The 13636-nt window shown below is 47.2% G+C and overlaps 2 protein-coding genes and 1 pseudogene across 5 annotated transcripts; 1 reads left to right on the top strand and 2 right to left on the bottom strand.

Moving 5' to 3' along the window:
* The first annotated feature begins 3981 nt into the window (after positions 1-3981).
* Positions 3982-7617, top strand: LOC123131864 (serine/threonine-protein kinase Nek3). Of its 3 annotated transcripts, XM_044551559.1 has the most exons (15): positions 3982-4127; positions 4290-4304; positions 4367-4485; positions 4581-4647; positions 4756-4821; positions 5022-5068; positions 5161-5206; positions 5306-5386; positions 5476-5518; positions 5614-5663; positions 5756-5971; positions 6104-6177; positions 6269-6320; positions 6421-6876; positions 7041-7617. In XM_044551559.1, exons 3-15 carry the CDS (start codon positions 4400-4402, stop codon positions 7605-7607), a joined length of 1851 nt encoding a protein of 616 aa, XP_044407494.1. In that variant the 5' UTR covers positions 3982-4127; positions 4290-4304; positions 4367-4399; the 3' UTR covers positions 7608-7617. The 3 variants fall into 3 exon arrangements, with proteins under 3 accessions (XP_044407494.1, XP_044407495.1, XP_044407496.1); XM_044551560.1 differs by having other exon boundaries at positions 3982-4304; XM_044551561.1 differs by having other exon boundaries at positions 3982-4485; positions 5756-5837; positions 5922-5971.
* A 656-nt stretch (positions 7618-8273) lies between these two features.
* On the bottom strand, positions 8274-9470 carry LOC123131865 (probable ribose-5-phosphate isomerase 3, chloroplastic; annotated as a pseudogene). The gene is made up of 2 exons (XR_006464345.1): positions 8990-9470; positions 8274-8830 (listed from the first exon to the last, which is right to left on the bottom strand). The product of XR_006464345.1 is annotated as a probable ribose-5-phosphate isomerase 3, chloroplastic (transcript).
* Positions 9471-11875: 2405 nt separating this feature from the next.
* On the bottom strand, positions 11876-12418 carry LOC123131862 (histone H4). The gene has a single exon (XM_044551558.1). The coding sequence runs from the start codon at positions 12369-12371 to the stop codon at positions 12060-12062; it is 312 nt and encodes a 103-aa protein (XP_044407493.1). The 5' UTR covers positions 12372-12418; the 3' UTR covers positions 11876-12059.
* Positions 12419-13636: the final 1218 nt, after the last annotated feature.

Below are 13636 nucleotides of genomic sequence, written 5' to 3'. Positions count from 1 at the left end.
CACTTAGTTCAGGCACACGTGGTCTTTTCTTTGCCTGTCATGACTCTGGTATTCAAGAACTACAATTATGTGTGTTTTGTTTTTGGCCGGCAATCTTTGGGAGACTGATGTCTCCTTGTTTCGACAGTTAATGCAAGATTTTGACATAAAAAGACGAGGCTTCCCTCCCTTGAGTGGAAGCAGGCCACACTCAACATTGCGCTAGGAGGCTCTCCCTTGCAAGTGACCCTGCCTTCTGAAATGACATAATGAAGTGACAACTCCATAGACCATAGCACGGAAGCAGCCCAGAATAATGAACACTGGTGATGAAGTAGAAACTGATGTTGTGCTAGGAGTTTGTTGATAGGAGTTCTTCATGGGCGATACACAAGCAAAATATGGAAGGGTGAAACCGTATTGGCGGATGCTTCGGTTGCCAGACTACATCCGAAGTTTGAGGTTGAATTATCTTGTACCAAAATTTTTACAGGTGAACTGCCGCACTGTAAGAACAAAGCTAGAAATGAACGCCCTCACCTGCCTAATTTTTACAAAATTTCCGACTACAAAAATATTTCTATTATGTTTTGAGAAAATCAATCTATTACCAGTTTGTCCATTGTGTTTTTGCTTATATCATCATGTGTCGACTGTGTATGCAATTTTTCTGTCAACATTTCAGTTAAGATTTCACCTCATGGTTAAAATGCAATGTTACATTTTTTTGGTGTTGGTTGGTTTGTTTGTTTGTTTCTGTGTGCAGAAGCTAATATACCATATCGACTCTGTATGCCCTGTTAAGTACCTCTATTACGGCTTTTCTAATGTACTAGTTGAACCATGATCTTTATTGTTTTTATTAGGGATATATCCAACCAGGGTATCGATGGCATTGTTTCATTCTTCTTCCAGAAATTGTGTTATCAGTTATCATTAGATTAACGTGAAAACTGAAAAAATCAACTGTGCTGAACTATTTGGAGAGTGTTGACCATGTTGAACAATATATGTTGCACTGTGACATACGTTCAGGTTGCATTGATGGAGGAGTCCAAACCAAGATAGACTAGGATCTCTAGTTAGTTGTCATATGGTTGTAATCTCCTCTTATCTCTTTATCTCTTTCTCTATGTAATCTGAACAACCTTGTACGCTATGCCAGGAGTCGCGCCCTGGCCTATATTAACACGCAGCCATCGCCCAAGATGGGTACGACGTTCCTCCACATGGTATACAGAGCCTGACTCTTCTCATCTAGCGTTCCTCCTCTCCATCGCAGCTTCCTGCCATGGCTTCATCCGCCGCTGCTTCCTTCCCTCTCTCCGGCCAGATCACCGAGCGCCTCACCCGCACCAACTACGTCTTATGGTGCACCCAGATCACGCCGCAGCTGAGAGGGGCTGGAGTCTTCGGATACGTTGATGGAAGCACGGCGGAGCCGCCCGAGTTCGTCGTCAGCAAGGACAAGAATGGAAAGGAGGAAACCATCCCCAATCCCCTCCATGCCGTCTGGTTCCGAGAGGACCAGCAGGTACTTGGGTATCTTCTCAATAATCTGTCAAAAGAAGTGCTAGTGCAGGTGACTTCCATCGCGCATGCACGAGAGCTCTGGACAGCGTTGGCGAGCATGTTCTCGTCGACGTCGCTGTCCCGCGTCAACAACATCCGCGCTGCCCTCACCAACGCGCAGAAGGGGACGCGATCGGTGGCTACCTTCTTCGCGCACATGCGGGGACTCGCCGACGAGCTCGCCGCGGCTGGCAAGCCGTTGAAGGATGATGAGCTCATCTCGTATATCCTCGCTTGACATGGAGTACCCGCCGCTGGTTTTCGCCCTCGACGCCATGACCACTCCCATCACCCTCGACGAGTTGTTTGGACAGATGAGCAATTTCGATCAGAGGGTGGCTCTCTTCCAAGGCGTGGGAGGTGACTTCAAGTCTTCTGCCAACGCTGCCACCCGCGGCCGCGGCGGAGGCTCTCGTTACCATGGTCCACCGCGGAACGGCAAGGGTAGGGGTGCCCACAGCAGCAACAGCAGCGGCGCCAGCAACACGCTACTTAAGTCGGCTGCTACTGTTTCACAGAATCCGAGATATTCGCGGAGTTTGCCTTGATGAATGCTATGAACGTGCATCCAGGCCATCCTCATGTTGGAATAAGGTTGTTGGACTACAAATTGGGATTTTTTGGCGAATATTTTTTCTTCAACTCGGCGTCAAGCAGCTGGTACATGTTTAAATTTTCTGCACCACTCTCCCATTCTCCCAGTCTCGATATCTATTTTTCATACAACGATACCATGTAAAGTTCCTCTTGCTGGCCATGAATTTATTGGTTTGCTAGTAGCTTTTTTTTAGAGGGTTTTGCTAGTACCTGAAAACTTTTCATTGTTTCATTGTTTTATTCTTCTTTCAGAAATTGTGTTATCAGTTATCATTAGATTAACGTGAGAACTGAAAATCAACTGTCCTGTGTAGAATACCATGTAGAAATGCATGCTCTATCCAATGCAACCAAAAGACCGATCTGTTGGAAGAGACTAGGCAACACATTATACATCAACATGCTGAACTATTTGGAGAGTGTTGACCACTCTCAATGATATTGGTTTTTAGGAAATCGAGTGGATGCCAACTTGGATGAGAACATCAAGGAAAAATATACGGCAGGTGGATGCAGATGGCCTGATTGTCTTTCCCCAGTTGGAAGATTGAACCGTTTGTGCTGTTAATTTGTTATTCGTTTCATTAAACATCATGTTTTTGTTATGCCGTGTAATAAGGGCGAAGGCTCGGGCGGCTGTGTGGCGAAGCTTCCACTCCCAAGCCAGTTTTCTGCCTTAGAGTAATCGCCCTCGCCGCCGGTCCCTTTGTTCCTACCGACTTGCCGCCGTGCATGGGCTTTGCTGCCGCCATCGTCGACAGAGGGATAGAGACGCACGGGGGAGAGGAGAGAGTGAGCGCGAGTGTGGAGAAGATATGGTCCGGCCGGGTCGAGAGGCTAACGGTAATTAACCACCTGCCACCTCCTCTTTGCTTTTTTTAGGGGGGGAGGGGGGGGCATACGTGGCCATGTCTTGTGGGCCACGTCTATCATAAAACGGTTCGAATTTAAACAAACCAGTCATCGATGTTTTCTAGCGCAATAATTAGTGGAAATTTATAAAATGATGCCTTTTTGAAACCCTAACCACAATTGCGGTGGTTTTATGCTATTTACTCGGTTTCTGACGCAGTGATCAAATTTTGAACAACCCCTTCATCAACAATCAAGTGACACGTTATTGCAAACACGAACATGTAGATATCGATTAGATTTTTTTTTTACCGCAGAGCTCGAGATCTGGCACTCAAAAGAGCACCGCAAAACCAGCGTCGCCCTAAAATAGGCATAGCCCAACAATACACATAATCATTTCATTTTCAGCACTACTCGTACTTGCTTGCACAGTGGGTTTCGATGACGGGCGAGCACAGTGGGTTTTCTGGCGGTGCTTTGAACTCACTGGCTACCCCTCTTTTCTTTCTTCGTGGTTGTATCTGGTACTGGCGGGCGAGCACAGTGGATATCGATTAGGTTTTTTTTTTATCGCCGAGCTCGAGGTGTGGCAATCAAAAGAGCACCGCAAAACCAGTGTCGCCCTGAAATAGGCATAGCCCAACAATACACAAAACCATATTTTCAGCGGTAGTACTTGCCTGCATGTCCCTGGACCATATCTTTCCCAATAAGAAACCCTGTGATTCGTCTTCCGCTGCTTTATCGCCGGCTTGTACAGGAAGCGCGTAGGGGCTCTCGGCGGTACGGAATAAGCCCATAAACGATGCTCCGTGGACGGGGCTCGCATTAACAATCTTGGTCAAATCTCTCTCTCTCTCTCTCTCTCTCTCTCTCTCTCTCTCTCTAACACAGTGTACGCAGCCGCGCGTGTGTGCCCCCCACCACTCTCTCTCTCTCTCTCTCTCTCTCTCTCTCTCTCTCCGCGCTTTGAAAACTCTGAAAACCTCTCGCTCTCGCGAGCACGGCCGGCCGTCCATCCCTCCATAGCCGGAGCGCACTACAGGCTTTCTCCCTCCCTAAAAATGGAAGGCAGGTAAGGCGACGAAGAGCACAGCCTGTTCAACAATTCATCACCAGTCGAGGTATCGATTACTGCCGTCCATCAGTTTTGCTTCGGTTTTTCTCTTCTTCATTCTAACCAGAATCGGTTTTGTCCTTGGCGTGGTCCGTTGAAATCTTCTCCAATCTTTTCCTTGGGTGTTTTTCTTGCGATTCCCCTTTCAGGGCCGTTTGTTTCTCGGCAGGGAGGAAGCCATTCTGTTTGGGCTGAATCGGATTAGGGAAGAAGAAGAAGAAGAAGAAGAAGAAGAAGAAGAAGAAGAAGAAGAAGAAGAAGAAGAAGAAGAAGAAGAAGATGGATCAGTACGAGGTGCTGGAGCAGATTGGGAAGGGCTCCTTTGGCTCTGCGCTCCTGGTCAGGCACAAGGTTGAGAAGAAGAGGTTGGTGCAATTCCATTGCAATTCCACCCTTGCTTGTTCATCCTTTTATGCTCTTCACAATCCCTGGGGCGTCTCTCAAGCATGGCTTGTTTCAGGTATGTCCTGAAGAAGATCCGGCTCGCCCGCCAGACCGCCAGGTGCCGTCGATCCGCGCACCAAGAGGTCTAGCTCTTTCTTCCCTTTTTTTGTGACATGTCAGCATTTGATTCAGATGGTTTGTTTAACCTTTTGATGAATGCGCGAAATTCACCATTTAATTTGTTCATGCAGATGGAGCTCATTGCGAAAGTAAGGAGCCCGTACATTGTGGAGTACAGAGATTCTTGGGTGGAGAAGGTGAGCACGGTCCTCCCCTCTTCTCTCATCTGCGCATATTGGCAGGGTCCTAGGAGCAATCTTTGCTCTTGCTCTCTCCTTGCATGTTTCAATGTTCCTACAGAAAATTCTCTTTCAAAAAAGAAAAAGAAAAATGTTTCAACCGAAGGATTCATGTGACCGCCGTCGCCTGAAATGAGTGTCTTTATTGTTGTCATCAGGGCTGCTATGTGTGCATCGTGATCGGTTACTGCGAGGGAGGGGACATGTATGTATATGTAACTTGTGAAGTAAGCTCTGAACTGAATTTGGAACATGTGACGAAATTGTGGTTCTCTGTTTTCCCCTGTGCATTTGCAGGCTAGAGGCCATTAAGAAGGCTAACGGCAGCCATTTCCCGGAGGAGGTGCTCAACTACTCTGTAATATGTGTTCTTCAGTACCTAGCTGCAAATTCTGATTACTGAACTTTTCCCCGTTGCCGTGCCCATTTTTTCTGGATGCAGAAACTCTGTGTGTGGCTTGTGCAGCTCCTGATGGCGCTTGATTACCTGCATGCCAGTCATATCCTTCATCGAGATGTGAAGGTTGCTATATTCGTAGCCTTTATCTGATACTCGCATTTCATTTCAGTTAAGCCTAGCCGGTTACTCACCATGGACTGTGCTTTTTTCAGTGTTCAAATATATTTCTTACAAAGGACCAAAATATACGGCTCGGTAAGTATGCTCTGATAAAAAACAGTTAGGGACAAATACCTGAAATAACTGACGGCGATATGTTCTGTTCCTAACATATATCTTGTCTGAAACAGGTGATTTTGGGCTGGCTAAAGTATTGACTTCTGATGATTTAGCTTCATCGGTAAGTTGTTCTTGCTCAACCCGTACGTAGGTAGGTGTTTCTCTTTCTAGTATAAGTTGCTTATGATTCGATATACCGTGTCTCTTCTGAAGGTTGTAGGAACTCCCAGTTACATGTGCCCTGAGCTTCTTGCTGATATTCCATACGGCTCCAAGTCCGACATATGGTCGCTAGGCAAGTACTCCTATCTAATATTCAGTCGCATGTCTTGCTCTGAATATCGCATTTTCCTCTTGGCTAAACATCTGCAGCTTTCAGGATGCTGCATCTATGAGATGACTGCGCTGAAGCATGCATTCAAAGCATTTGTAAGTTGATATGCTCTTTAAGTTACAATTCCTTCTTCCCCGCAAAAGAAAAGTTACAGTTCCATCCTGTAAATTGTGACATGATGTTTCACCAGAATTTGCATTTCAGAAGATATTTTTCTTTCCTAACAGGATATGCAGACACTGATAAACAAGATTAACAAGTCTGTCGTCGCTCCTCTACCGACTATATATTCGGGTGCATTGTAAGCACCTGCAACGCATTAATCTTACGAAGTTCTTGAGCTATTCATGACATCTGAAAAGTTTGTAACATGTTTATTTTCTGCCGTGCAGTAGGGGCCTCATCAAAAGCATGCTGCGCAGAAATCCGGATCACAGACCAAGTGTATGAGTCACATTTTCCTAGAGCATATTATTTTGTTTTACTGAATAGTTTCTGCACTCATTTGCACATCTCATTGCCTCATGCTGATTGTGATTTTCAGGCTGCGGATCTGCTAAACCACCCGCATCTTCAGCCCTATGTGTTGGAAATCCAATCGAAATCAAGTCCGGCTCGCAATATGTTCACAGCTATACTTCCTAACAGACATGAAAAAAACAAGACTGCATCTTCTGATGATGAAGACACTTGCAAACCCCAATATGTTAAGAGTCATTCATTTAAAGCACAGAGAATTGTGGAACTTGACAATGCCACTGCTAACCATGGCCCTCCTCAGTCTACCAGAACAGCAAAAGATTGTTCAGAACCGCTTCATCAACAGATGGGTCAGTTACCAGTCCAGGTCACCAACGAAGTTGTCAAAGAAGCGATGGATGATAAACATTCAAAAGAAAGAGGATCACCAGCACGTACCCCTCGAAGGGCGTCCTCTACTCCTAGGAGACGGCTAGAACCTGCAAAAACATTTCATGCTAGAACAGCTCACAAAGAGGAGGTATGTAGATATTACTTTTAGCTGCCTTCGTAAGCCCATGTTTGAAGACTTCCTTTTCCTAGTCAGTGCATGTGTGAAGCATTATGTGTAGTACATGTGTGACGCATTGTGTGTACTTTGATCAAATATTATGCATTAACCTTTTGTTGTTTTGACACCATCAGCCTCCCCCATCAGGATCTTCAGTGGATCAGACAATACAAGCTACACGGCGAGCATCACTTTCCCCACACATGTTCAAAGCAGCTGAGAAGAGGCGAGTCGTCAACATTCTCACCAAATTGAAGTCTCCTGATGTTTCAGTTAATGCACCTCGAATCGACAGAATTGCTGAATTCCCACTGGCATCCTCTGAAGATCCATTGTATCCCATCATGAAGCTCATGCCACCATCTATCACTGACAAATCGATTACCAAGGACAAATGCACTTTCCAAGTGCTCCGGGGGGGCAGCGAAAGCCACACCAACACTCGTGATCCGAACCTGCTCAGTATCGACAATAATCAAGTCGGAAGTTCGTCCGATTGGAGGCAGAAGAGGTTTGACACGACGTCCTACCGGCAGCGAGCTGAGGCTCTAGAGGGCTTGCTTGAGTTCAGTGCCCAGTTGCTCCAACAAGAGAGACTTCAGGAGCTGGGGATCTTGCTAAAGCCTTTTGGGCCTGGGAAGGCGTCTCCAAGAGAGACAGCCATATGGTTGTCAAAGAGCTTCAAAGAAACGGGATTATAAGGAGAGGCCTCAGAAGGAAAACATAAACCCACAATAATTTGCATTTTATTAGCTTCAGGCTGTACAGTTCCACTGTGTAAACACCCCACCCACCTCCCTTGTGGACCAGTACTCCAATTTTCTGACCTGAAATTGTCTTGTGAATACAACTCCAAAACCATGTTGACATTTTGAGAAAATAACAGTTCTTGGATGTACTTCAATACTACAAGTTATCTGAAGATTTTGCTGGCATCTGAATAAAGTTGTAATTCGGCTGTTCATGTTTTTGTATTTCTATATTGATAAGACTGTTTCAGTGTAGGCCCTTCTGTCTTGAAAGATCACATTCACATGTATATGCAGCCGACACTTCTTCTCCAAAATAATAAGGGAAAAGGAGCTTTTAACAGGTACGACTATAAGCCGTACGTTATATTTTGCTATTTTTGCTTGCTTCAGTATGTAGCATGTCAGGTAATGAATAAGCATCTGGTGAGCTGTAGTCTGAATTATCTGATATACATGCAGGCTCCCAAGTTTATTCAAAGTGTTGTTCTCAGAAGATGATTGGCGCGCAAGAAGATTAATGTCATTGACTTGTCATGATCACAAAGGCTTCAATCAATTGAAGCGGTGTTTTATCCGCAATCCGATTCTCTTTTCAAGCCAAAAAAAACTGTGAGAGCCAACGAAACATAGAAAAACTATATTTATAGAACAACATCATTCCCCATTGTACACAGATAGCTTATTCACTGAAAAATCGTAAACTCAACACACCGACAACAGCTGACCAAAAAGACTCACTTTGTTTTGACACTGACGCCGTCAGATCCAGCAATGATCACTGAAGTTGCCATGTTCAAGAACAGCCCATGCTCAACAACTCCTTCCAAAGCCGCAATCTCCTTGCCCGCGCCCAACGCGTCCCTGATCGGCGTCTTGAAGTATAAATCGACAATGTAGTTCGAGTTGTCGGTAACATAGGGCTTGCCATCCTCATTCAGTCTCAGCTTCGCCTCGCAGCCTTCTTCGTTGAACAGACCCTGCAGCCTTACTTGGTTGTGCTTCCAGCAGAACTGCACAACCTCCACCGGCATGGCGAGGCCGCTCCCTCCCAGGCCGGTAACGAGTTTCGTCTCATCGACGACGACGACAAACTTTCCTGACGCGGCCTCGACCATTTTCTCTCGGAGAAGGGCTCCACCCCGCCCTTTGACAAGGTTAAGATCTGGGTCGACCTGCTTGGTGAAAAAATTGGAACATGGTTAATTAATCATAGATGGTTCTTGGGAAAAATTAAGGGGACGATCTGAACTGAACCTCAGTAAGAGTCGTCAGAACTAAAATGGTACGGTGCAGAGAGAAAGTCAATGGCGAGGGAAGAGGGAGGAGAGGACCTCGTCGGCGCCGTCGATGGCGAGGTCGATGACGGGGTGGTCGTCGAGCGTGGAGAGCGGGATCCCGAGCGGCCTGCTCGAAGGTGCGCTTGGAGGTGGGCACGCCGACGATGCCGGAGAGCTTCCCGCTGGCGAGGAGCGCGCCGATCTCGGCGACGGCGAAGGCGGCCGTGGACCCCGTCCCGAGCCCCAGGACCATGCCGCTCTGCACCTGCTCCACCGCGCGCACCGCCGCGAGCCGCTTGAGGTCGTCCTGCGTCAGCGCCGTCGCCGCCCGCGCGGCGTCCGCGCGCACCGCGAGGCGCGCCGGCCGGCGCGGGGCGGCGCGTCGCGTGGCCGCCGCGTGGAGGCGGACGGCGGTGGCGGTGGCGGTCGCGGCGGCGGCCATGCCGGGTGCGTGGCGGCGGGCGGTGGGAGTTCTTGAGCTCGGTGGGGATGGATGGGGAGCTGGTGGAGGAAGAGAGGGCGGAGGAGATGTGCGGGGGTTGGTGCCTGGTGATCAACGACGGGTTGAGGAGGGTTGGTGGTGAATTGGAGGGTCAGCGCCGCCCGAACGTCAGCTTCGAACGAATCCTGCGCGACGCGACGACAGCCGTCGGATTTTTCTGCACGAATCTCCGCACAAACTGGATTATAGCCATGGGGATATATCGTCATCTCCCCTCCTTCGAGTCTCCCGAGATCCAACATTCTGCCGAGTTCTGCTTCCATTCAATGTCGACGGAGACAACATATTGCCGCCGGTGAATCGGGACGTCGCAGTTGGAGGTAGCGGGAGGAAAGGGGCAATGTTCTATGGATGGCGCATCTACCCGGCCTCTTCTCGTGCGACGTGGCATGCTCCAGCTGGTGGGAGGGGGTAGCTATGCGCGCTAGAGTTGTGCGGGCTCGAATGTGGGTGGGGGGGGGGGGGGGGGGAGGCCGCTATGTTGTCCTTGGCGAGGGGGTGGGAAGCCGATATCGATGCGGCTATGTACCTTGGTTCACGGTGTCACGAAATTCGTGAACTGAGATTGCTATGCGTGTTTCTTGTTTGATTTTGAAAATGGCAGGCTCAGTATGTACAACCACCAGGAGTTTGATAGGTGGGTGAAGAGGGAAGGCGTCGGCGATCCCCTCCAGTTTCAGGCTTTACAAGGAGGTGCACACCCCCCGCTTTCATATGTGCATCCTAAATGGCGGATTTGAAAGATAAAATCAATTTTATGTGCGTACCGCGTGCAACCTTTGATAAATCATGCAACTTTTGGTCGGTTACCATTTTTTGGCTTCTGAAGTTGCATATGACCATGAATGAATATGACCTAAAAATCAAAGTTGTTTGTTTCGACGATACGAAGAACTTTCATGTTATAAAGTTTTTCGTTTGATATCATTTTAGTTATATTTTTTGCCATGTCAAAATCTGGTGTCAACAGAGGCAAAACCCATAACACCATTTTTTTTTCTTGGCTGCGATTTATGCATTCCTGTTCGGAGCATAATAATCAATTTGTTTGCCTTATTTTTCTTTTTTTATTACCTAGAAATAATTGAAACACTTTATTTCTTAAGAGGTAGAGATATATCCAAAATAATGTTAGTTTAATTCAGCCTATCCTTGCCTAGATCAAATGTATGTCGGATTTTTTTTTATTTTTTTATTTTGCAAGGAAGTGAAAAGGTTCATCTGTTAAGATAACTCATAAAAGGATTGAAATTCAAATGTTAGCCAACTCATGAAACCTTGGGTACTCACCGTGAAAGAGAAGAAAACATGAAAAAAAACATGTCCCGGTAGCAAAATAGCAGTTGACAAAGTACTAGCACAAGATGATTGTATGATATTTTTTTCCCTTCAGTATAAGTTAGCCAGTTTTTATCTATATCTATATCTATATCAATATAAAAAGATTCAAATCATGTCGACCGTCAAATCATGTTATCTAGCGGTTCAAATCGCTCCAATATTGAGTATCAAATACGTTTAATGCTCTAATTAGCCACCAGTGTCATTGGTTATAAACACGTTTTGACTCAACGCTATCCCATGAAATCTGCCATATAATTAATATCCTACCAATCCCGTGAAAAAACTAATTGATATCTTACCAAATATCAACGTGCAACAGATATATCTTACCTAATATAACGTGCAACTAATATCCTACCTAATATAAATGTGCATTGCACATACATTATTACTAGTGTTGAGTAATGGGCAATTCTATAACCATTTGACTGAATTAAAATTCTGCCATCTGCAGAGTCTTAGAACTACTATGAATGATGAAAAAAGACACTTAAATTCAGAGAACGTTTCTGCATAACCGAAAGTTGTGGCTATCGGGAGGATCGCTCCCAGCTCCATTTTAATTGTGAAGATCACGATCAGACACTAAGTAGAGCGTTCCGACGCCAAAGAGTGGTACTGAAAGTCTGAAAGTATTTCAGAACAGAATCATGATCCATCAAGGCATCAGATCAGAGATAACATCTACTAGGATCTAAACAAACACAGGCTGCAACTCCTCTTCAGATAGAGACAGTGGCACAGATCTCCTCATGAACTTGAACAAGCGCTTGCGGGTTCAGATTGGCCTGCAGCAAGTTGGGTAGCAGCAGCGATCTTCGCATCAAGCAGTACGTATGTTCAAACGAGCACAATCCGCCCCCACCACCCTCGAAAAGAGGAGTTGGTCAGGCTACACTGCATAAACAAAAAAAAAAATTAGTACGAAGGCGGGCTGGAATCCCCGACACCTTTTGAGTCTCGACCTCCGAGCGCCGCGTTCAGGGAAATTTTGGAGCCCATTCAGGAAAGCAAAAAATCGTAACGAAAATTACTGAAAGAGTCGTCAGCGACGTTCTTGCTGAGAAATTTTAGAATGTACAGGAACAAGCCAGGAGGTACAATTTCGATTTCATTCAGATTCGTTTCTTGCAAGAACCAGCAACTCCATTACATTCAGATCCATCGCAATTCCACTAACTACACAGACCCATGGAACAGCAACACACGCACTCGGAAACGAAACCATAGCACCGGGACAGCTGCAGCAGCTGGCAGAGTCGACTCTGAAGATGCAGGTCAGCCGCCGAATCCGTAGAGGGTGCGGCCCTGTCGCTTGAGCGCGTAGACGACGTCCATGGCGGTGACGGTCTTGCGGCGGGCGTGCTCCGTGTAGGTGACGGCGTCGCGGATGACGTTCTCAAGGAAGATCTTGAGCACGCCACGGGTCTCCTCGTAGATGAGCCCCGAGATGCGCTTCACGCCGCCCCTGCGCGCCAGACGGCGGATGGCCGGCTTGGTGATGCCCTGGATGTTGTCGCGGAGAACCTTCCGGTGGCGCTTGGCACCGCCCTTGCCGAGGCCCTTCCCTCCCTTGCCGCGGCCGGACATGGTTGATGGCTTGGAGCTGACTGAGATGGAAATGGTGGCGGCGGCTGGTGGTGGTGAGAGTGGGGAGGAATGGAAGGGGGATTTAACGGGGGAGGAGTGTGCAGCCTGCCGTTGGATCCGCACGGGATTGGACGGTCAAGATGGCGATCCGCGAGAGAGATGGCGCGGATCGGTGACGTGGCTCTCAAATTTCGTTGTCCATTCAGGCGGGCGGCAGCTCAAAATTTTCGATGTTGCCGGTTCCAAGAGGAGTGCTTCGTGCGTTCGTTCATCATCCGTTCGAAGCTTGAGTAGCACGGACGAAATTACATGTAGCACGAGCACACATATATGTATTCGGGAAAGTCAGGTGCTACCATACTTCACATGCTACCATGATACATGATTTTAGATCGTTGGATCTCAGATCCAACAGCATCGGAGAAGCTATTTTACCTGCACGTAATTTTGACTCTTGAATGACTTTTTTTGCAAAATGTTCAAGAGCTTTCAGTAGCCGTTCGATCTGAGATCCTACGGCTCCCAAGAGTCTGTATCATGGTATCATCTAAACCTTGATAGCACCAGATATTTTCCCATATGTACTCCATTCGGTGAAAGATCATGATCATTACCACTGTGCTTCTCATTCGGTGAAAGATCATGATCATTACCACTGTGCTTCTTTCAGGTCGGTAGCATCACACGACCAGTTCGATCTTCCGCGGCAAACCGAGGAAATTGCACAACAATTGACTATTGGGGCCGATTTTGCACATAATATTATTCAGGTTTGTTTCTTAAAACATTGTATATTGGTGTAGTTTTGTTACAGCTAGTTTTAATCCACAAAGACGGCTGCCCGCCAGGCCACTCTCACGCACAAGTCGTACGCCCAGCCTATGGTGGTGCGGGTCTAGTGTGGTGGCAGCGGTGCAGTTATAGTGGTCGTAGAAGGCGTCGCAGGGTGGTGGTGGAGATCTTCCTTCTTTCGGGTTCATGCCAATGATAACACTGGACCTAGGGCATGTGCTCGGAGGACTAGTTTTGGGTCCGAGGCAGGTCGGAGTTGTTGCTTTGAGTAGGTGGGAGTAGCTGCAGTGGGTGTCGGGACACTGCTATATTATCGGTCGGGACACCAAAGACGAACAACAGATTGGAAGAACCGAAGAGCGTTCTCAACTTGAAGACCGGTTCAGGGGCTACTGATGGTGTCTTGGACTAGGGGGTACTCACCATGTTGTATTCCGGCCAGGTGGGTCGGGCCGAGGACCCCCATGGCGGTT

This window comes from Triticum aestivum, chromosome 6A, assembly GCF_018294505.1.
Source record: "Triticum aestivum cultivar Chinese Spring chromosome 6A, IWGSC CS RefSeq v2.1, whole genome shotgun sequence".
NCBI lineage: Eukaryota > Viridiplantae > Streptophyta > Magnoliopsida > Poales > Poaceae > Triticum > Triticum aestivum.
The sequence above is the reverse complement of the archived record's forward strand: the minus strand, read 5'-3'. Positions and strand labels throughout refer to the sequence as shown.

Excerpts from the sequence above, each read along its gene's own strand:
- LOC123131864 (XM_044551559.1), top strand. The coding sequence starts at position 4,400 with ATGGATCAGTACGAGGTGCTGGAGCAGATTGGGAAGGGCTCCTTTGGC. Across the intron at positions 4,648-4,755 it reads GTCGATCCGCGCACCAAGAG|ATGGAGCTCATTGCGAAAGT; the intron begins GTCTAGCTCTTT and ends TTGTTCATGCAG. Across the intron at positions 6,178-6,268 it reads ACTATATATTCGGGTGCATT|TAGGGGCCTCATCAAAAGCA; the intron begins GTAAGCACCTGC and ends TCTGCCGTGCAG.
- LOC123131862 (XM_044551558.1), bottom strand. The coding sequence starts at position 12,371 with ATGTCCGGCCGCGGCAAGGGAGGGAAGGGCCTCGGCAAGGGCGGTGCC.